Source organism: Chiloscyllium plagiosum, unplaced genomic scaffold, assembly GCF_037043375.1.
Source record: "Chiloscyllium plagiosum isolate Xiang-an unplaced genomic scaffold, Cpla_swu_hap1 HiC_scaffold_16, whole genome shotgun sequence".
NCBI classification, from domain to species: Eukaryota; Metazoa; Chordata; class Chondrichthyes; order Orectolobiformes; family Hemiscylliidae; genus Chiloscyllium; species Chiloscyllium plagiosum.
The window spans coordinates 47,356,032-47,380,375 of record NW_028270154.1 but is presented as its reverse complement, the minus strand read 5'-3'; the positions used below and the strand labels follow the sequence as shown (position 1 = coordinate 47,380,375).

Here is a 24,344-nt window from a genome sequence, read left to right as displayed (position 1 = left end):
GTTTCCTCTTCCAGGAATATGCAAAAAAGGGGCTGAGTCAATGACTGAGTGTATCGCTGGACTTCTAATCTGGAACCCTAAGTAAGGTTCTAGGGACCTGGGTTCAAATCCCATCATGGCAGAGACTGGAGTTTGAATTCAATAATAAAAATTGTGGAGTTAAAAGTATAATGATAACCACAAATCCATTGACAATTTTTGGAAAAACCCACTTGCTTCCCTAATGCCCTTGAGGGAAGGAAACTGCCATCCTTACCTTACTGGCCTACATGTGACTCCAGACACACACCAATGTGATTGACTCTTAACTACCCTCTGGGCAATTACAGATGGGTAATAAATGCTGGCCTGTCCAGTGACAACCTCATTCTATGAATATTTTTTTTTTAAAAGCCTTAAAAGAAATTGACCACTAGTTAACAGTATTATTAAGCTGCTGTGGACTAGTGCATGCCTATTATGCTCTGGAAATCCCTGCACACAGTTAAAGAAATGAAGGACATATGTCTGTCTCTGACCGCCCACAAGCAATTATTTTTTAAAAAAGGAATCAGGAGAAAAGCATTTTAATCAACCTACAAAGCTTAGGATCTCAAAAATCAACTGTTCAACTGTCAACGTCAACTTCACAGGAGTAACCAAATATTCCTACAATATAGAACAATTCAAATACAACCAAATAACCTGGCTTTTATTCTTTTTTGGAGTAACCTCCTATTTCTAATCCAAGTGCAATTGGCCTGAACCTTACTAAAATTGTCATTTTCATTGAGCTCCATGGAGGAGTAAGTTTTCTCACAGGATTGTCCCTAAACCACCTCATTAACTATATCCCATGAATCCATGCACCCCAGTCACCTGATGCTATATCAAATCTCCTAGTCATCGTAGGTAAAATAGTCATTGCTGCCAGGATATCCTGAGATCCCAGTGCCATGACCATTTTTGAAAGGCCCTTGCACAACCAATCGAAAATTGGCAGTGCAGAGCCAGTCTGTACAATTTGCGACATTTACCCCAAACATGATAGACAAAGGGAAATTGTCACACTATAAATTCTGCACGTCCCCTGCGCTGTTAACTCACTTACTTGGGACAGCTTTATCCAACCTGCATGAGCATCAATAGCTGTGCCACCTACTTTCATCGTAATCCCTTCCTTTGTGTCATTCCTGCTAATGAGAGAAAGTGAGGACTGCAGATGCTGGAGAGTCAGAGTCAAAACGTGAGGCACTGGAAAAGCACAGCAGGTCAGGCAGCATCTGAGGAGCAGGGGAGTTTGACATTTCAGGCATAAGATCTTCATCAGAACTGTGGAAGGGGAAGAGGGCTGAGAGATAAACAAGATGGTGGGGGTGAGGCGGGAGGGAGGTAGCTAGAAAAGCAATAGGTGGATACAGGTGGGTGCTGATGGTGATAGGTCAGAACAGAGGTTAGAGAAAAGAGGTGGGAAGGAAGATGGACAGGTAGGACAGTTCAAGAGGGTGATGCCGAGTTGGCGGATTGGATGTGGGAGGAGGGGAGATGAGGAAACTGGTGAAATCAATGTTGATGCCATGTGGTTGAAGGGCCCCAAGGTGGAAGATGAGGCATTCTTCATCCAGTTGTCCAGTGCCTTAGATCTGGTAGTGGAGAAGGCCCAGGATTTTCATATCCTTGGTGGAGTGGGAGGAGGTGTTGAACATGCAGCCAGTGATTCATTTATGAACAAATTTTAAAAAAGTAAAAATAATAAGAATGATAATCTCAGTAATAGCCTTTCACTGTTCACTAGCAAGAATCTCATCTGGACGGCCAGGATTTAGTTTGAAAATATGACTTTTCAGTGTTAATGTAGAGAAGGGCCCCACTGGACATCTCATCCAATTTTTTTACACATAGCCCATTTCATTCATGCTCTGGGAAAATTCTGGTGTGTGTGTGTGTTGTGGTAGTATTTCTTCTCATACCTAGTAAAAAATAAGTTCACTCCTTTTGTTAATCCAAAAAAGCCTTGTTAAATTGGCTCCTTTTTAAAGTTTAGGTCTTGGAGAAGGTATGCAGAAGTGAAGGAATCCTTTCTAACTTAATCTTTTTGTAACCAATAAAGGGAATAAGTGAATTAAGGAAAGGAACAAGTTTTTCCTTGTCACCTGGGAGCTTAACTGTATGTGATATCCCTCTTGGAACCATACGAATGAGCAACCTTGCCAGCATCTAGTTGCAACATACTTATTAGCAAACAATAAAGTAATAGTTTTTACTGTTTCAATTTATGAGACAAAGATGCCTGCATTCTCAGTTGAGAAATGGAAATTATTTCAATTGATATGCATTCTTATTATCCAGTTGTACCCTGCATTATGATTAAAGGGGTCATTCTATGATCCTATTTTTCCAGCAGGGAGTATGCTTGCAGTGAGTGGCAGTCAGTGACAGGCCTGAAAATTAAACTTGAACCTCTGACAACTGGGGAACTGCAAAATTACGGTTTTGTTGCGAGTCCCTTGTCATTTGCCTTGACAAAATCCTTCATGTTCTGTCAAATCTTTTATTTTTTACACCAGCCATCATCTGACTGCCTAAGGTAATAAAAATCTGTACTTTGAAACATTTGTTACATGAACTTATTTTTTGTGTAATTATGATGTCTATTGTACTGTTTAATGCACTGGGAGGCTCCTTAAAATTAATTATTATTGATCAGGAAAGGAATTTACACTCAGAGGAGCATACCTTTTGTCTCCAAAACATGGCTGCAGTATGGTTGCCTCTGGCTTTCTGGCTGCCAGACAGTAAGCCAAGGCACACCTGCAAAAAAAGCACAGAATCTGCTCACTCTCCTAATTACTAGCTGTACCTACATGCTGACTTCCTGTAATACATATAGAAGAACCCCAGAACCCTCTGTACTGCAGCAGTTTGTTGCCTCTCTGCTTCAAATAAGGTTCTGCTTTATTATTCTTGCTGCTGAAGTGCACATTGCTAGAATGCATACAACCCTTTCTTTGGAGTCTTACTGGCCTTAAAGTTAATGACTTGTATTATTCCAAATTCATAAACCTTTGTGTTGAAAGCTGAAACATTAAAACACTTACCTGGGATTCTCGTAGTTTGCTGGCTACCTGCATCTTGTGAACTTGTGTTGCCCCATGTCACTGATGGTTCCGATGTATTTGTTTTAACAGTTGTAGTCTCTCCTCTGGTTGTTATTCCTAGGGCATAACATTCATAGAATAGTTTTCTATTTTCTGTTAATAAAAGATTAATGACCAGAGTCAATGGTAACACACTCAGTTCTTAAAGCTGAGGATGATCAGAGATAGGTACCATTAGCCTATGAAGTTTTTTTTTGCTTATCAACATTACACTGGATGATTGTTAATGTCAGGTGTTGATGCAATGAAAATTGTGGGTACCTGGAGAGGAGGTGCACGAGAAAATGGGCAAGGGCACTGATCGGGCATAAGGCACAGGTAATTTATTTTCCTTAAAGTTTTACTGGTAAATTCTCTGATCAAATGTTCCACCAGAATGTGGGGTAGTTGTCTAATTTGCATTGAAGGCAGGGTCTTAATTAGCTCTGTGTACACATATCATCATCCTTTTGTTCCAATCATTTCCCATTAGGTTTCACTATATCCCTGGGACACATTGTGGCCTTCATTATTGAGCAAGAAAAGGGATAGGCACTTCATCAGAAGTAGCAAACTAATAAACTGTCCATCCTAAAGCGTCACCTCTTCTTTCTCCTTTAGATGGTTATAGAACTGGAATATTTTACAAACTTTTTTTAATCAAAATACTTAACAAAGTTGTTTCAATGTATTCATGGTGCAATCTTTATTGTTCACTGAAAATTGAATTAAATTGAATTGAATTTATTGTCATGTGTACTGAGGCACAGTGACCGTGGCAGTCTTTTTATGGTAATTGATCATACTTTCATAAAGGAAGTGCTCAAGTATAAATGAGACCAATTATAGGGATGTGCTAGTTTACATCCAGAAGCCTAAGGCAAGTAGGAAAGCAATAAATGGAGGTAAGGCTATAATTTTCCAAAATTCAGTAGATGTTGCACCATTACTAAACCCAAAAAATGTGACTTATTTAAAATAGAAGATAGATATAAGTTAGGAAAATATTTAATAATTAACTTTGCTCAGAATATTTTGTAAGTTATTAGAGTTAATAAAATAGAATCATTAAAAACAATTTTTAAAAATTGATAGAATTAAGCACGGTTAAACAGTGTGATTTTTCTAAATGACAGGCATGCTGAATCAACCTTTAAGAATTCCTTGTAATGACAATTAAGGATAGTTTCAAATTAAAAGGCTGATATTTAGGCAATACTCCCTTTAAGTCCATGTAGAAAAAAAACTTCAGAAATGAATTTGAATATCTGTGCAAATATCATCCTTTAATTTCAAATCTATCCTAAAATGTTCTTACAAAGAATTCTACTCAGATGAGTAGATTGATGAATATCAAAAGGCAAATTAAAATGATAAGAGGAAATCTATAGGACTAAAAATCCAGAAAGTTGTAGACTGTGGTATTTCACAATGGTTTCTGTTAGGTTTGCTGTATATAAATAGTTGGATATAATGTTGGCTCTGAGGGAACAATATTGGAATGATTTAGTGTCACTCAATTAGTACAGAGGTAAGAAAAATTTGATTACTATTTTGGATAAAAATACTGCAGGAAGACATAGGTGAAGCTTGAATGGATGAAGAAGTGGCAGATAGGGTGCAAAGTATGGACAACGTAGAAACAAGAGTATACAGTATGTGGCAACTATACCTTACCTCATATGGTTTTAAATTTATGAGAAGAACATGATAAAAATGATATGTAAGAATATGCAGAAACAGATACAAGCACACAATAAGTCCATGATCCACGTGTAATTTATTCTTGTATCAATCACGTTGAATCATGCAACCAGGCTTTTATTTTTTTATTTATTATTAATGAATGTTAGCTTGTTGTGGTGAAATTCTCTGAGCTAGATTTGTCTTATGGTGGTGGAGGAAGTAATTGGTAACCTGGATGTAGAATGCAATTATGGGCATGAGGATGCAAAAATATTGGTCAAACCACCAATTTTTGTTGACTGTCTCTAGTAATTTTCTAGGGTGTGTAAGCTGTGAAGGACATTTTTTTTCTGTGATTGGAAAACTGTAACCTACACTCAATCATTGAGACATATTAAGGATACTATCTTAAACAATTGCTTGCATTTAGTCAAGCATTGCCTTGAAGAAAGGGTCCAGAGAAAATACAGGCTTCAAACACAATAGCAACATCATTGAAAATCACTTGGATGGGATAAAGACAATTGTTACCTTATGTGGCATGGTCGGAGCAAGGAAAGGGGAATAAAGAAACAACTTTGTGAACAGTTCGGTTACCTACTTCAGAAGACATGCCAGGACAACTGTTGATGGGCTGACCACTTGAGACATACCATAGTTTGTAAGATGTCTCAGAAATCAGTGTTGTTGTGAGTAAGTAGTATTACTTAGAAATTTAGTAACAGGTAACTCGTTAAGTGGAATGAAGTCTGAGTTGTTGTGTGCCATTAATATTTGGATCAGAAAATTTAGACCCAATGAGGAGATTTTACAGGTACAACACAAATTATCAAAGGTGGCAGCACACTTTGGTATATAAGATCATTCAAAGGATATGGGAAACACCAGCTTTGTATCTGGAGGCATATAATCCAAAGGTGGAGACAAATATTCAGCCTGGCTCAGATTTTAATTAAACCGCAGCTACACTGTGTTGTATGTAATTTTGAGCAGTATTATTTGAAGTATCAAAAAGAGAGAAAATGTTGTTTATGTTCACTCAGATATTATTAGGAATACTTATACTAAGATATTTCATGTTAAATTGTTTCTACTTGTATGTGATATACAATAAGGGGACAAATACTTAAGTGTATTAAAGAATTAAGGGTGATGCAGAAAAAATATCACTTATTAGAATTTGGAACTCTTTGTCACAAAGCTTTCTAATCATGTTGTGATTGTTAACACTCATTTTGTTTTATAATCTAAACTGGAAGTAACCACAAAACAAAATAATTGTAAGTCTGTATCTTAGGGGAATGAGGGATCAAGTCAATGCAATTTTGTTAATGCCAAAGTATTTGACTGTCTAGTGTAAACAGTGTTAAAAACAAACATAAAAACAAATGATTTAGGAGCAGGAGTGGCTCATTCAGGCCCTCATGCCTGCTCCAACATTTGATAAGATCATGGCTGATATAAGTATGGCCACAATTTTGACCTAACCCCAATAACCTTTGACTCCTTATAACAAATATCTGTTGAGGTTGTTGGATTTATTTCGGTAGATGTCACAGAAGTTGTGGAATTATTTTTGGTATTACTTGAAAGAGGAATTGAAGAAAAATGTAATGAGATATTTTTAATAAAATTTAATAAAAGCTGCCCGGGATTCTGTTAATAATTTATCACAAACATTCTGTTAATTTCATAATTTAAAATTGCTTGCATTTACAGTCAGTTTTAACAGAGTTTCCAAAAAATGCCATAAACTAACAGTGTTTTTGATGCAAAAATATATTTGAAGTATTTAGATAATAATGAGATAAAATAATTTCAGTGTACTTCAAGCGATTGTGTTGAAAGCTTCATAAAACAGAAAGGGTCAGTAGAGGATGTTTAGAAAAAGCTTTGTTCTGCAAATAGACTCTGGCTGGCTCAGCCAACAGGAACCAAACCCTGTTTCCTTGGGCATAGAGGAAGTTGTATCACCAGCCAGTAGATTGAATCTTATTCAAAGCTTTGATGAAATTATATTCATCTTCCAAAAGATGTTTTGGAAGATGAATATAATTTCATCAAAGCTTTGCATCTTTACAGAAACTCTGGTGAACAAACATTAGTAGGCAATGTGCCAACAGGTTTTGGTTCTGGCCAATAACAGCTTTGGCATGATCATTTTTATTTTGAAATATGAAAGATGTTGGGCAATTTGAATATAAGGGCATAGAGACAAGGCCACAACGAACAAAATCTTGACTCTTCAACAATTAGTTGCAAAGCATTTTTGCATTTTGGTTTCTAACTTGTTTATTTGCAGCAATGCAGCAACCCCAAAGGAATCGGACCCATGTATTTAGTTTGCATGCATTACTTTAACTTTAAAGTATTGACCAAAGTAACTGCTATATTTCTTCATTCATTGTTCTGCTTTACACACAGCATTGTATTTGCATTGGCATGAAGACTCAATCCCAATAATTCCACATAAAGATGTTTGAAGGAATTAAGGAAGTTAAAAATTCACCTATGTCACCCAAATGACAATGCAAAAAAATCAGTCCTTGCCATGGTCACTGGGTGTCTGTCCGGGTCTCTAGTTTGGATCGGTATTGGTCCTTGGCTGTCTTAATGGTTCTGCGAAGGTCATACTTGGATTCCTTAAATTTGAGTAGTTCTCCTGATCTGAAGGCCTCACACCTGGTTTTTAACAGGTTCTTTATGTCCTGATTCATCCAGGATTTCCTGTTGGGAAACACCCGGATTGACCTCCTCAGTATGCAGTCCCCCACACACTTGCTGATAAAGTCTGTGACGGTGGTGGCATACCCGTCCAAGGTACCTGCAGACTGTTTGAACATGGCTCAATAAGCCGATTCCAGACAGCACCGGAGTTGATCCTCTGCCTCCTCCGACCAGCACTGGACCTGTATCCATGAGTTTCACCAGTTTTCTCATTTCCCCTCCCTCCACCTTCTCCCAGATCCAACCTTCCAGCTCAGCAATGCCCCCATGACCTATCCTACCTGTCCATCTTCCTTCCCACCTGTCCATCTTCCTTCCCACCTATCCACTCCACCCTCCCCCCCCGACCTATCAAAAATACCCCCACCTTCATCTACCTATTGCACTGTCAGCTACCTTCTCTCTAAGCGAAAGTGAGGACTGCAGATGCTGGAGATTAGAGTTGAGATTAGAGTGGTGCTGGGCATGCACAGCAGGTCAGACAGCACCTGAGGAACAGGAAAGGGAACCCATTCAATACAGTAGGGTGCAGGGATGTGATACTTATTGTTCCCCGGTAATGATGCATGAGGCATTAAATAAATGTTATAGAAATATATAATTGGATCCTATGCTTAATGTAGGATAGTCATGAAAGTTTGCTCCTTGATTGAAATAAATGCATTTGCAGATTAGGAAAATACTTAGCCTAAAAGGGGCGACTGTACATTGTTAAAATCCCCAACTTCACCCACACCATCATCCTGCATTCACCCCTCCCCGCCTCCTCCACTCACAAGCAAAGAAGAAATATTACAACACAGATATAGCAAGCCAACCAAATTAGCATCACTATCATTGGATTCGTAACACAGTGAAATTAAGACATTCAATAACTCTAAACATTTCACATTTCTTCCTAACCAGACTTTACAAATAAAAGAACATCAAGTTTATAACTTAAAAAATCAATTTATTATTAACAATGTAACTTTATCAGAACAAAGATAAAACAAGTGATTGAAGCAATATTTGCAATCTTTGATCATAACTTTCAATCACACATAGACAGACACAGTTAAAGAATATGTTAAAGAGAAAATAAAGGAATTATAGCTTGCCACTCAATGAAACAGTTTCAAATGATGAATGCCAGGTCTTCATGAAACCTTTGGACAATGAGATGTTCACAGGCACATAGAACTGGATAACTTGCTTGATTCTAAAGTCACAGATTAGTGCAAACAATTTCAGCAGATTCCTAGGAATATTTACTTTTTTTAGCCAATGGGCTGAGACGTGGCAGATGGAGTTTAATTTAGATAAATGCGAGCTGCTGCATTTTGGGAAAGCAAATCTTAGCAGGACTTATACACTTAATGGTAAGGTCCTAGGGAGTGTTGCTGAACAAAGAGACCTTGGAGTGAAGGTTCATAGCTCCTTGAAAGTGGAGTCGCAGGTAGATAGGATAGTGAAGAAGGTATTTGGAATGCTTTCCTTTATGGGTCAGAGTATTGAATACAGGAGTTGAGAGGTCATGTTATGGCTGTACAGGACATTAGTTAGGCCACTTTTGAAATATTGCATGCAATTCTAGTCTCCTTCCTATCAGAAAGATATTGTGAAACTTGAATGGGTTCAGAAAAGATTTACAAGGATGTTGCCAGGGTTGGAGGGTTTGAGCTATAGGGAGAGGTTGAATAGGCTGGGGCTGTTTTCCCTGGAATGTCGGAGGATGAGGGATGACCTTATAGAGGTTTATAAAATCATGAGGGGCATGGATAGGATAAATAGACATAGTCTTTTCTCTGAGGTGGGGGAGTCTAGAACTAGAGGGCATAGGTTTAGGGTGAGAGGGGAAAGATATAAAAGAGACCTAAGGGACAACTTTTTCACTCGAAAGGTGGTACGTGTATAGAATGAGCTGCTAGAGGAAGTGGTGGAGGCGAGTACAATTGCACCATTTAAAAGGCATCTGGATGGGTATATGAATAGGAAGTGTTTGTATGGTCCAGGTGCTGGCTGATGGGATTAGATTGAGTTGGGTATCTGGTTGGCATGGATGAGTTGGGTCTGCTTCCATGCCATACATCTCTATGACTCTATGACTCTATGACTAGGATCCTTTACTTAGATCACTCAAAAAATTGATAACTGGAGAATAAACTAGAGGGAAAAGCAGAACAGCAAGTTTAGAAATGTTTTCTCCACATACAGTTATAGAATCATTGGGTCATATAGCACGGAAACATGTTCTTCAGACCAACTCATACATGCTAACCTGGCTTCCTAAACTAAACTATTCTCATTTGCCTACATTTGGCTGAAATCCCTCTAATCCTTTCCTGTCCACGTATCTATCCAAATGTATTTTAAATGTTATAATTGCACTCAACCCTTTCACTCCTCTAGCAGTTGTTCCATATATGCACCACCCTCTGTGTGAAATAGATGTCCCTAAAGTCCCTTTTAAACCTTTCCCCTCTCGGCTTAAACCTATGTCCTTTGTTTTAGACTCCTCTATACTGAGGAGAAAATTTGGCTATTCACTTTATATATGCCCCTTAGGATTTTATAACCTTCTTAAAGGTCACTCCCCTCAGTCTCCCATGCTCCAGGGAAAGAAAGTCCCAGCCTATCCAACCTTTCCTTGTCAATCTTTTATTCACCCTTTCCAGTTTAATAACATCCTTCTAATAGCAGGGCAACCACTATGTAGTACTCCAAATGTGGCCTTACCAACATCTTATACAACTTTAACATGAACGTCCCAACTCATGTGTTCAATGCTCTGACTGATGAAGGCAAGCGTGCCAAATTCCTTTTCCACCAGCCTATCTATCACCGATTCCACTTTCAAGGAGCTATCTACCGTCACCCCTAGGTCTGTCTGTTCAGGAACACTCCCCTGGGACCTACAATTAACTGTGTAAGTCTGACCTTGGACATCTACAGAGAGATAAAGAGTTAATATTTTGAGTCTTGTGTGACTCTCCTTCACATCTGTTTCTCTCTCCACAGATGCTGCCAGATTTCAGTTCCTCCAGTAATTTTTCTGTTTGTTTGACATTTCCAGCATCCAAACTATTTTGTTTTTATTCTTAACACCAGCTCTGTCAAGCCCCTTCAGAATCATATATTTGTTGATAAGATTACCTTCATCTTTCTAAACTCTAATGAGTAGAGGCCTTAACTAGTTTAGCCATTCTTGATAAGTGAATCCTTTCATCCCAGGGATCAGCCGAGTGAATCCCTTTGGATAGTTTCAAATACCAATGTATGATTTCTTTAAAACAGTGACCAAAACTGTACAGAGTCTCACCTCTGTGGCCTCACCTACACCTTGTAGACATGTAACAAGACTGTCTATTTTTAAACACTTTTAAACAGAGCTTTGATGGGTGGCACGGTGGCACAGTGGTTAGCACTGCTGTCTCACAGCGCCAGAGACCCGGGTTCAATTCCCGCCTCAGGCGACTGACTGTGTGGAGTTTGCACGTTCTCCCCATGTCTGCGTGGGTTTCCTCCGGGTGCTCCGTTTCCTCCCACAGTCCAAAGATGTGCAGGTAAGGTGAATTGGCCATGCTAAATTGCCCGTAGTGTTAGGTAAGGGGTAAATGTAGGGGTATGGGTGGGTTGCGCTTCGGCGGGTCGGTGTGGACTTGTTGGGCCGAAGGGCCTGTTTCCACATTGTAATGTAATCTAATCTAATTGAAAAAAAACTCCAGCCTGAAAGCAATAAAGGATAAACTTCTTTTTTATATGCTGCACCTGCAAGCTAACATTACATGCTTCATGTATAAGAACACCCAAATCCCTCCTCTGTGCTATGCTTTGTTGGAGGTTCTTTGAATTTAAATAATAGTTCTGTCTTTAATCCTTTTTACAAAAGTGCATAACATCACTGTCTCCTACATTAAGCTCCAAATGTCAAGTTTTTGCCAGTCACTCAACTGGCATGTATCCCCTTGCAGATTCCTTATGTCCTTATTACAACATGCCCTCCCATCTATTTTTGTATCATCAGCAAATTTCGACACATTACATTCTGCTCCCTCCTCCAAGTTACTAATGTAAATGGTAAATAATTGAGGCCCTTAGGCTAATTATTATGGCACTCATTAGTTATAGATTTCCATCCTAAAAAAGACCCATTAATCCCAAATCTCTATCTAATGTTTGTGTAATCAATTACAATTCATGCTAATACATTACCATCAACACTGTGTGGTCCTATCTTGACCAATAATTTTCTTTTTGGCACCTTATACAAAGACGTATGAAAATCCAAATCTGCTACATCTGCTGGTTCTTCTTTATCAATACTGCTTGTTATATCCACAAAGAACAATCGGAAAATTGTTTTCAATTTTGAAATAACTCGACAGAGGCTGGTGTCCTATCACCTAGTCACACTTTATTTGTATATGGAAAATTCTGATAGCTGCCTCAGAGCCAACCTTTGGAGTAAACAGTGCCTCTGACATTCCTGTTTATATCTATCAGCCAGGAATCCCTGAAGGACAAACTGCACCTGAATTGGAATAGAACCAAAATACTGGCAGGGAAATTTGCTAGAGCTGCTCGGGAGGACTTCAACTAGTAATTTGGTGGGGAGGGTTGGGGTTCACAAGGCAATAGTGAGGAAAGGGTTCAATATGAGACTGGTACAATTGAGAAAAGAAATGAGTCAAACAGTCAGGACAGGCAGGGACAAAGCAGAGAACAAGGTAGGACTGATAAATTAAACTGCATTTATTTCAATGCAAGAGGCCTAACAGGGAAGGCAATAAACTCAGGGCATAGTTAGGAACATGGGACTGGGGTATCATAGCAATTACAGAAATGTGACTCAGAGATGGACAGGACAGGGAGCTTAATGTTTCAGGATACAAATGTGACAGGAAGGACAGAAAGGGAGGTAAGAGAGGAGGGGAAGTGGCATTTTGATAAGGGATAGCATTACAGCTGTGCTGAGGAAGGATATTCCTAGAAATACATCAGGGAGGTTATTTGGTTGGAATTGAGAATTAAGAAAGGGATCATCACCTTATTGCGATTGTGTTATAGACTCCTAACAGTCAGCGGGAGATTGAGAAACAAATTTGTAAGGAAATTTCAGTTATCTGTAAGAATAATAGGGTGGTTATGGTTGGGGATTTTAACTTTCCATACATAGACTGGAACTGCCATAGTGTTAAGGATTTAAATGGAGAGGAATATCTTAAGTGTATACAAGAAAATTTTCTGATTTAGTATGTGGATGTCCCGATGAAAGAAGGTGGAAAACTTGACCTTCTCTTGGGAAATAAGGCAGGGCTGGTGACTGAGGTGTCAGTGGGGGAGCACTTCGGGGCCAGTGACCTTAATTCTGTTAGTTTTAAAATAGTGATGGAAAAGAATAGACCAGATCTAAAAGTTGAAGTTCTAAATTTGAGGAAGACTAATTTTGATGGTATTAGGCAAGAACATTCAAAAGTGATTGGGGGCAGATGTTTGCAGGTAAAAGGATGGCTGGAAAATGGAAAGCCTTCAGAAATGAGATAACAAGAGTCCAGAGACAGTACATTATTGAAAGGGTGAAAGAAAGGCTAGTAGGTATACGGATTGTTGGACAATTAAAGAATTTGAGGGTTTAATTAAGAAAAAGAAGGAAGCATATGTCAGGTATAGACAGGATAGATCGAGTGAATACTTCTAAGAGTATAAAGACAGTAGGAGTATACTTAGGAGGGAAATCAGCAGGACAAACAGGGGACATGAGATGGTTTTGGCAAATAGAGTTAAGGAGAATCCAAAGGGTATTTAAAAATACATTAAGGACAAAAGGGTAACTAGGGAGCGAATAGAACCCCTCAAAGATCAGCAAGGTGGCCTTTGTGTGGAGCTGCAGGAAATGGGGAGATACTAAATGAGTAATTTGGATCAGTGTTTACTGTGGAAAAGGACATGAGAGTTATAGAATGTCAGGAAATAGATGGTGACATTTTGAAAAATGTTCATATTACAGAGGAGGAATTGCTGGATGTCTTGAAACACATAAAGTGGATAAAATCCCAGCACCCAATGAGGTGTACCCTAGAATTCTGTGGGAAGCTAGGGAAGTGATTGCTGGGTCCCTTGCTGAGATATTTGTATCATCGATAGTCACAGGTGAGGAGCCCGAAGACTAACAGAGATTGGCTAATGTGGTTCCACTGTTTAAGAAGGGTGGTAAGGACAAGCCAGGAAACTATAGACCTGTGAGCCTGACGTTGGTGGTGGGCAAATTTTTGGAGGGAATCCTGAGGGACAGGATGTACATGTATTTGGAAAGGCAAGGACTGATTAGGGATAGTCAGTATGGTTTTGTGCGTGGGAAATCATGTCTCACAAACTTGATTGAGTTTTTTGAGGAAGTAACAAAGAGGGGGGATTGATGAAGGCAGAATGGTAGGCATGATCTATGTGGACTTCAGTAAGGCATTTGACAAGGTTCCCCATAGGAGACTCATTAGTAAGGTTAGATGTCATGGAATATAGGGAGAACTAGCCGTTTTAATACAGAACTGGCTCAAAGGTAGAAGACAGAGGATGGTGGTGGCGGGTTGCTTTTCAGTCTGGAGACCTGTGACCAGTGGAGTGCCACAAGGATCGGTACTGGGTCCACTACTTTTCACCATTTATATAAATGATTTAGATGTGAGCATAAGAGGTACAGTTAGTAAGTTTGCAGATAACACCAAAATTGGAGGTGTAATCGACAGCGAAGAAGGTTACCTCAGATTACAACAAGACCTTGATCGAATGGGCCAATGGGCTGAGGAGTGGCAGGTTGAGTTTAATTTAGATAAATGGGAGGTGTTGCATTTTGGGAAAGCAAATCTTAGCAGGATTTATATACTTAAAGGTAAGGTCCTAGGGAGTGTTACTAAACAAAGAGACCTTGGAGTGCAGGTTCATAGCTCCTTGACAGTGGAGTCACAGGTAGATAGGATAGTGAAGAAGGCATTTGGTATGCTTTCCTTTATTGATACAGGAGTTGGAAGGTCATATTGCAGTTGTACAGGACATTGATTGGGCCACTTTTGGAATATTGTGTGCAGTTCTGGTCTCTTTCCTATCGAAAGATGTTGTGAAACTTGAAAGAGTTCAGAAAAGATTTACAAGGATGTGGCCAGGTTTGGAGGATGTGTGCAATAGGGAGAGGTTGAGTAGTCTGGGGCTGTTTTCCCTGGTGCATCGGAGGCTGAGGGGTGTCCTCAGTGAGGTTTATAAAATCATGAGGCGTATGGATAGGATAAATAGACAAAGTATTTTCCCTGGTATAAGGGAATCCAAAACTAGAGGGCATAGGTTTAGGGTGAAAGGGGAAAGATATAAAAGGGACCTAAGGGGCAACTTTTTCACGCAGAGGGTGGTACGTGTATGGAATGAGCCACCACAGGAAGTGGTGGAGGCTAGTACAATTTCAACATTTAAAAGGCATCTGGATAGGTATATGAATAGGAAGGGTTTGGAGGGATATGGGCCGGTTGCTGGCAGGTGGGACTGGATTGGGTTAGGGTATCTGGTTGGCATGGATGAGTTGGACCGAAGGGTCTGTTTCCCTGCTGTACATCTCTATGACTCTCTGATTCTGTGGACCAGATTAACAAGCCTATTCCGGGAGCTCATATTCCATGGAGTCCACTTGGCTTATCTCATTACATCACTACATCTTTCGCCCAATCATGTGGACTCTATCTGGTTGTGTTAAGCTTTTCTCAATGTTCTGCTATTTCGAGATTTTTTTTCCAGTGATGGGTGTTAGGCTAACTGGCCAGGACTTACTTGCTTGTGGGTGATCAGTTTACACTAAACGGCCAGGCATTTTATGCGCCTATAGAGGATGTTTATTTCTGACATGGAACCAGGTATCTTCTGCCTCCTAGCCTGTTTTGTAGCACACAAGGTCTTTTGGAGACAGGCAGCTTCTCTCTTTTAGGCTGTTTTATAAGCAGGTACCCTCAATGTTTTAGTTTGCTTTTTACCACAGAAGGAATGGTAAGGTGGTGGGGAACATTGAAGAGTAAATCTTTCAGTCAAAGAGGGTGTGGAAATGTGTTACACAAAGTTACGTCAGCATCAGAGCTGCAGCATGTGCCAATAGCTGATTCAGGAAACAGTTTATGCGCTGGAAGGAAATGGTGATGCGTTAAAGCTGAAGGAGATGAATGCTTAGTGAGTGCGGATGAGCTTTAGCCAGTAAGTGGATACTGCCACAATTTGTTAGATATTGGTCCAGGGGTTCAGCCAGAGTCAGTCAGACACTTGGAGTTAGCTGAGTCTAGGAATCTATATCTTTGCAATCCAGTAATTGGGCCACGTGGTCAAGTGTAAGCAGTCTAATGATTTACAGGGAGGTCAGTCAGCATCACTAATAGTCTGGGAGCCTATCAGGGCAATGCATGACATCTTGGAGAAAGTGGGTAGATCAAGTCTGGGGATGAGCTTCGCTGTACTGGCTCACTGAGAGAAAGGTGATGATGAAAGGTGGATTGTAGATATTAGAGTGGGATATCTTAGTGAATGGGACGGGGCTGGGACCTTTCGAAGGAAAATTCATGTAGGTCATGGTTACTCAGGCTTCTACGCATGGAGGTTGTGGGGCCAACAAGAACCTCCTGCATCATGGTTTCTGTGGGTAAAACATTCACGTTAAGTGATGTACAGAAGATCAACTGAAACTGTGGGAAGGCTGAAAGTTCATCAGGGCCACAAAAACAACATAAAATAGAATTTGAAGAATAGGGGAATGCATGGGTCATAGGTAGTGTCTGCAATTTACATTCACAAACATAAGTTGGAACCTCACAACATTGGACTGAAAGTCAACTGTGCAATAGGTTTACAAAATGATGGGACCACACATAAAGTAAAAGGAGCAAGTTACTGTTTCCATCCACAGGGTGAAGTTTGGAATATTTGTTTTGTGGCCCTGCAAGAGGCAATTGTAGTTATCATGTCTTCATTGATTAAACAATATTATCTATCTGCCTTCAAATCGCCATTCCTTTTGAGGTCAATAATTGTCAAAGATTAGATTAGATTCCCTACAGTATGAAAACATGCCCTTCAGCCCAACAAGTCCATACAGTAACCTACCCAGACCCATTCCCCTACATTTACCCCTGATTAATGCACCTAACAGTATGGGGCAATTTAGCATAGCCAATTCACCTGACCTGCACATCTTTAGATTGTGGGAGGAAACCAGAGTGCCCAGAGGAAACCCACGCAGACGCAGGGAGAGCGTGCAAACTCCACACAGTCAGTTATCCGAGGCTGGAATTAAACCCGGGTCCTTGGTACTGTGAGGCAGCAGTGCTAACCACTGAGTCACCATGCCACCCTTGCAGCTTATGATTATGGCTTCAAGCAGTCATGAGCGTAAAATTATTCCCATTGACTGCTTCCTTGTTGTGTAAGTTCAATAAGTTCTATTGTAAGAAGGAGCTTAAAAGTTAAATCTGACATTCCCATTTGATAGATGGGATTTGTCCCATTGACAATCTATAGCAAGAACTGGAAGATAACTTGTAGCAGCTTCCATAGCCCTACGCAGAAAAGTCACCAAGTCTATTGTGATGTGAAAGGTACGGTTGCAAGTGAGGTGCATTTCAAGGTGTCTTCCTAGCAGAAGTCTGGAGGCATTGGTTGACAACTGTGCATTTGGAAAAGTCACACATCTTGGAGTTCCTTGTCACAGATTGATAGTTTATATGCCTTAATATGTGAGACGATAATAGTCAACATGATTATGATGTGAGGGGTCAGGCATCCCTTCAATAACACTGTGCGATTCCTCTGACTTTCCTTACAGATTATTTGCTAATGGATCTGAAATGTCTGAAGTCCATCCTGCTATGGTGGTCTTGCAACTACTGACAATTAATATGAGTAGAATGTAGTGTCCTTTAGAAAGCCCAGCAAGACCAGCAATATCCAAAGAGAGAAGCAGCAGGACAGAATCCATTCAGAATGCACGCAGGAATGCTAAGAACTAGGGCTTATTGGCTTCACTCCAGATATGGACAAATGTTAAAATTGCAATACTGCAGATTAAGGAGATATGGAGGCTCTGGGGAAGGGGATGGTACCTGGTAACTAGACAGAATCTAGTACTGACCATGTCTACTGCCATTACTGTCACTTGCTGTTCTCTAGATATGAAATGCAACTGGAAAACACTGGGGACAATAAAATTGCATGATAAAAATACTGTTTCTTCCAGAGGTCCTCAGTCCATACAGAGATGGCTGTTGGGAGCAAATTATTCAGGACAGTAGGGTACATCAGGACCCATGGCTCTAGATGGTCTGTACTGTTCACATCAAGGACAGAACCACCGCACTCACATCGGGGTCAGCTAACTGTGCTGAGCTCAGGTTGGGCCCCTGTGCTCCAGTCAGGGGTGAGAGCAGCACTCAGGCTTGTTATTTCTGACTAGCAGACAGATGGTAACCTCTCTGAGACCAGATCATGGCAACTGTAGGAAAGGCACAGATTGTTGCAGTACTATGGGACAGTGCTGCTCCTGCTTCTTGTAGTACCATAGTTGAACAAGCCATAAACCATCTGATGATAAAGTTTTGATGCCTGGTCCACTCCAACATGGCTTTATAGTATATCACAGATGTCATTGCAATATGCTGTGCCCTTTCCAATTTGTACAGACAATGGAGGATGTCTTGGATGCAAATTAAATTGAGGAACAAGAAAAATCGGTTCAATTCCAGCCTCGGGTGACTGTCTGTGTGAAGTTTGCATATTCTCCCCGTGTCTGCGTGGGTTTTCTCCGGGTGCACTGATTTTCTCCCACAGTCCAAAGGTGTGCAGGTTAGGTGAATTGGCCATGCTAAATTGCCCATAGTGTTAGGTGCATTAGTCAGAGTGAAATGGGTCTGGGTGGGTTATTCTTCGGAGGGTTGGTGTGGACTGGTTGGGCCGAAGGGCCTGTTTCCACACTGTAGAGAATCTAATCTAATTTTAAAAAATCCTCTGAGGCTGAGGCTGAAGATGAAGCTCAGCATCAGGACATTAACCAAGAGGGCTGTCCATGAGAGAAGGACACAGCAATGATTCAGAGAGGTTGAGTGGCCAGATTGTATTTATTGTCTGCTACTTCCTGGATGACTTTTTTGGGTTCAGATTTTGATTATTTTCATATCAGAGTGCTTATCTGAACAGCCAGCCCCTACTTAGTATAAAGGACATGGCTAACTTGTAAGTTTGCTGTTCTTCATTTTTCCTGCTGCATATTAAATGTTATGTGATCCATGTTCATATGGAAATTATTTCTTCAGTCTAGCCAAAGACAAACTAACAATGCAGAAACTGCTTTATATCTTCATTAGGGAAAAGACAACAGTGAAACAGACAGTGGAGTTACATCTCAGTACACTAATGTGATTTAGCTCTGAAAGATATGTGCTGGCCTGACCTTGGAACATTCCCTGGATTTTGTCTTTAATCTCCATGTCCTTCAGATTAACAAGTAACACCTTGACTGTAGTCCTTAAATTCAATGCTCAAGGATTCTTGCGGCTATCTGCAGTCAATGAGTCTGTTGCTTTGAGAGATGAACAATGCGAGGTGATTGCAATTTATTACATCTTTGGAACTTACTAAGATGTTCCTCATCATTCACAGGAGTGTAACCTAACCAGGTCCTAAAATGAAAATAATAGTACAGCAAAAATTGTAACAATGCAAGTGAAAACATATTGACAAAAATAATGGTGCATATACATTGATGTAGCACTGATGCCACCTACGTTTCCTCAGTTTGTTTTCGTTTTCCTCTTCTTCCCAGCACATCTGAGTGCATTTATGAATTCTGCAGCCAGGGTACTTTGTGATTGACCCTGTTGACTTGGAAGACGTGGGTATTTGTCCTTTAATGTCTTTGGGTCTTTCTCAGAAGATTATGTGGCTTGGCAGGAAGGGCTGAGGGAGGGGGTGGTGGTGATGTGAAGTGAACTGAAAGTGACACTTGGTTGGTTGGTTGGTGGACATATTCAATAACTCTGGTGCCTATAAGTATTGAATCATTTCTTTGTTCAAGCTATTTTTGTTAATCTGGCTCATTGCAATCTACAAAGTTGACTGTTATTCTGTGGGAGAAACCTCCATCTAGTGGAACTTTAAGAGCCATTGCATTTCTGATATATTTCTAAGTTACTTACTTCTGTAAGCAAGTTTCTGGATCATATTTCACCATGATTTGTCATAAACCTATTCCTTGTCTTCTTCCCTTTATGAAGAGACCCCTTTGTGAGTACCATGGGGATGATATAGTATTATAGGACCACACTGTACCCCTTGTCTATAATACAGCTAATGTAAAGCAGCATGACAGGGAACACATTATTATGTACTCTATCACAAACATACAACTGGAATCCTTAGCATGTCTCATTGGTAAGCATTTATTCTTCCCAGTTCTCCACTTTAAAAGTCATCACAAGGCTGTGGTTTCCCCGAAAGAATGCTAATATTAGGCGCTGTAAAACTTAATGGTTGTTAGTGGCAGGCAAATGTGAATAAAATCTAACCTCTGAATATACATGTCAACTTATTAAAAATTGTGCTATGCTGTTTTGTTTCATTGTTCATTGCAAAATTTAGCATACTATCCTCTATGTAGGACTTGTATAGGATTAAGAATTAGTGCATTGTAAATATAAAAACCAATTACGAAGCAGATTCAAGTGTTGCTTTTTAACTGAAATACAATAACCAGTCTTTTTCTTCATTGTTGAAAATTTCCGACAAAAATACTTTAATAGTACGGTTCTAATGCTTCAAAGGTATGTAAAATAAATGTTGAAGTAAATATATACTGAAGTTGCTTAGGACAAACAGTATCTCAGGACATGATCCATGGGCACCAACCATGCTCATCCTTTGACCATTACATTGATACTTAATTTCTCCTCCCTTTCAGACACCTAGTCACATTTTAATTGACCAAGTGGCTCAGGATACCTAGCAAAAGGTGATAACATAATATTACTGCCATATGCACTAATCAGCCATTAATGAGTTTTGAGAAGATTTGTAGCTCAGGTTGAGGTTCTGGAAGGTTCCAGCTCAGCGAGCAAACTACATCCAGAACTATTCAGCCATCTTTGGCTACAATGCTGCAAAATATTTAAGGATCTTGCACATTGTACTGGACAGGAAACTCCATCATAACTTCATATTAATAATGCATTCCTTCATATGAGTAATATATATTACACCAGAATATTATGTGGCTACTTTTTATTTACATCGTCAAGGAATATTTTGAATGTTTTGAAAAGAAGCACAGTACATTGTATCCGTTTCCTCAAAACTAGGTATTCGTTCCTTTATGTTTCTAATTATTAATCGCTGATACACTTTTCCATCTACTGTACCTATACTAGAGACTTGCACACCCTTTACATGTATTTCTATGTGTTCTGTCATTATAGGAGAGTACTATGAAAATATAATGCTAGAGATCCACAACAAAGAAGAAGTAGGACACTTGAGTTCAGTAGCCAAATCTCCAGTTCTCTTTTAATCCGAAGAAAGCAGAGCTAAGGTCACCATAGATCAGTTGTGATCTTATTGAATTACTGAGTGGGCTCAATGGGCTCAATGATCTATCCCTGCTCCTACTTCTTTTGGAATAAAACATACTTTGATGTCAGATATTTCCCCTTTCCCATTATCAGTTTGAATCTGGACAGACATCCAGTATTGAGATATCAACAAACATAGATGAATAGCTAATTACATTTATGTATATTCTCCTCAGACAGCATCTTCTAAACCCACAACAACAACCCTCTAGAAGGACAAGGACAGGAAATACTTGGGAACACCACAACCTACAAGTTCCCCTGCAAGCTTTTTACCAACCTAATTTGGCGTCACTCGGTCAAAATCTCAGAACACCCTTCCTAATGGCATTGTGAGTTGATTTACACCAAATGGATTGCTGCGATTCAAGAAGACGGCTCACCATTCCCTTCTCAAGTGCAACCTGAGTGGGCAATGAATGCTAGCCCAGCCAGTGATGCCCATATCCCATGACTGAATTGAAAACAAAAGCAAGTGAACAACTAAATGGCATTGATGTTTTTTTCACCATTATCAAAATAACTCATTGGAAGACAATCATGGGTTTAAGGTAAAAGCTGCTATACTGCAAAGGTTTTTAATTTTTTAAAAAATCATTAGTAAAAGTTTTTCAAATCATAATGATGAAATATGGCATTCCACAAAAGAAAATTACTGTTTCAGGACCATAAGCATGTTCAATACTTATTAACTTAAAGGTATACCTCAAACAAAAATGTATAAGTTTTGTAAGGGTGTTAAAGCAAGACAAATAATGTGAAAGTGGGAGTTCTTGCCAACTCAGTAATTTCCATTTGAGGTTAGTCTGGAGCTGAGGTAAGTGAAGGTTTGGTGAAATGATTAAAATCAGGGATGATAGAGAGGTTAGCATTAGTTAAGATTTGATATTTCAGAGACCTGAGCTGTTGGAGGAGGTTACAGCAACAAAGGAAAGCCAAGCATGTGGAAATTATTCAAATGTCAAAATCAAAGTGCTGCCTAATCAGGAACCAATGTGAGTCGGCAAGCATTGAGGTGGTAGATTGAACTTGTCTTGGTATAAGGGAAACTGGGAAAGGCAATAAAAAGCTTATTGTCAGTCTTGGCTACACTTAGAGTCATAGAGTCATAGAGATGTACAGCATGGAAACAGACTTTTCAGTCCAACCTGTCCATGCCAACCAGATATCCCAACCCAATCTCGTCCCACCTACCAGCACCCGGCCCATATCCCTCCAAATCCCTCCTGTTCATGCACCCATCCAAATGCCTCTTAAATGTTGCAATTGTACCAGCCTCCACCACTTCCTCTGGCAGCTCATTCCATACTTCAACCACTCTCTGTGTGAAAAAGTTGCCCCTTAGGTCTCTTTCATATCTTTCCCCTCTCACCCTAAATCTATACCTCAAGAACAAATACAAAAAGGAAAGTGCATTTTACTGGCCTCTGACAGTCAATCTAGTCAATATGGGAAGGGAAATGTGTTATGGCAAGTCACAAAGGTGTCCAGAAGATTGCCTACATAAAAATGGCTTTCAAGGTATGTGTATTTCAATCTTTGCTGGTATGATCAATGCATAGACATTCTCTGAAAGAACTTGCAGAGGTGCTTTCTATCCTTTTGGGCTTGGTGTCCCTTCAACACGAAAGCACCCAACAGTAAGAGTTCTCAGCGTGAATAGCAAGGAATAAGGCACTGAACTGCATGCAGACACATTTATGCTGTTGAAATTTCCCTTCATGAGACATAAGTATCGGGAATAGTATTTAGCATATTTCCAGTCTGTCTGATATAGATTGGCAGAGAGCTCAAGGACATGAAGCCAATCAGCAGAGATTGTCATTAGTCAGATAATGTATTGGCACAAGGCTCCAAGTCTTTAAAAGTTCTTGTAAGAAGGGAAGTGAATTTTCCTGTTATCTAGCCATTATTGTTTCTTCAACCAGAATCATAAAATATGACAACTGGTTATTCTTCTCACTTGCTATTTTTGGAAACATCCCAAATGCCACTGGCTGCTAGAACAAGTAACCATTTGTCAAAAAACAACTAATTGCAACGAGAGCAATTTAGGATCTCCTAAGGATATGATAAAATACATTACAGTCAAGACTTCTTTCCTCTGTCTTCAAAGGTCATTTGTTCCCCTTTATAATCCCTACAATAAGGTGTTTTTTATTGTTGAGTAGTTAACGGGAGGTCATTTCAATGATCAATTTTCCAGCTTATATATCTGTAACTTCGATAGCCACAAATTCTCAACAATTCTAAAATGGTAGGTACTTTGTAAAATTTGCCTGCTCAAGCACAACGACAAAACAATTAATATTCATAATCACAATGTTCAGAGTATGAATATAGAGAAACAGTAGCATATTATTGCAGCTATATTGAGTGGCAGAAAACATCATTTTTAAATATCTGAGTAATAGTACAAAAATACACGAACAATAAACAGAAAATTACAATTATCTGAGGGAAACTTAAGAAAAAGTTCAGTTTTCTGATGAATGTTTTTGAAGGAACAAACTTAAAATTAATTTTCTCTGACCTTGGTTTGAAAGCAAGAAATATTAAACATGTTATAAGGATTTGTGGGGGGAAAAAAGTAATGCTGTTGGGAAGGCTGAACACCTTCTTTTGTTTTTTGTGAATACTTTACTAAGCTGTGGTCTGTAGACCTTTGGTAGTATGTGGATTAACACCAAAACCAGTGTTGTCTCTAATTGAAATAGATTCTCATTAAACTAGCTATTTTAACCTAAAGTAGGACCAAAAGAAGCTAGACATAAGGCATTCCTACCTTTTTGAACCTGAAACAAGAAGAAAATCAGGAAGATGATGACTCTTAAATTTGCCATTTTTCTGTTGCTTTAATGCAGAAAGTAGGACTGAAATATATTTTCCCAACCTTGCTCTGCCTTGGAAGTGGAAAAGGTGTATAAGTGCTTGGGTCTGTACTGATTATTCATGGTGTTTCCTTTAAAAGAATAGGAGGAAGTAGCATGAGATCACATGGGAATGAAGACCATAGACTGTTTGCTTTTGTAATGCTCTAATCTGATTCAGAGGGTGTGAGAATCTGCATTTAAAAATTCACAAATAATTGACATCAATTTTATTTTAGTTGAAGCCCAGCTCCTAAAACATTTTTAAAATTATCTATTATCATATAATTAAAATATCAATTCCAATTTTTAAGTGTATTTTTTCTTAA

The 24,344-nt window shown here is 39.4% G+C and overlaps 1 protein-coding gene across 5 annotated transcripts in view; it reads right to left on the bottom strand.

Annotated features, from left to right (window-relative positions):
• LOC122556676 (uncharacterized) overlaps positions 1–24,067 on the bottom strand; it is a 42,062-nt gene extending 17,995 nt beyond the window's left edge. For 3 of the 5 annotated variants that reach the window (XM_087995364.1, XM_087995365.1, XM_087995366.1), the window contains exons 1-2: positions 23,931–24,023; positions 3,078–3,230 (exon numbers count right to left, since the gene is read on the bottom strand). In XM_087995364.1, coding sequence (XP_087851490.1) covers positions 3,078–3,230; positions 23,931–23,988 — 211 coding nt within the window. In that variant the 5' untranslated portion in view covers positions 23,989–24,023. Of the gene's footprint in view, positions 1–3,077; positions 3,231–23,930 lie in introns of all 5 variants that reach the window. The other 2 variants (XM_043703700.2, XM_043703701.2) reach the window with 1 other exon arrangement.
• Between the last annotated feature and the right edge of the window lie 277 nt (positions 24,068–24,344).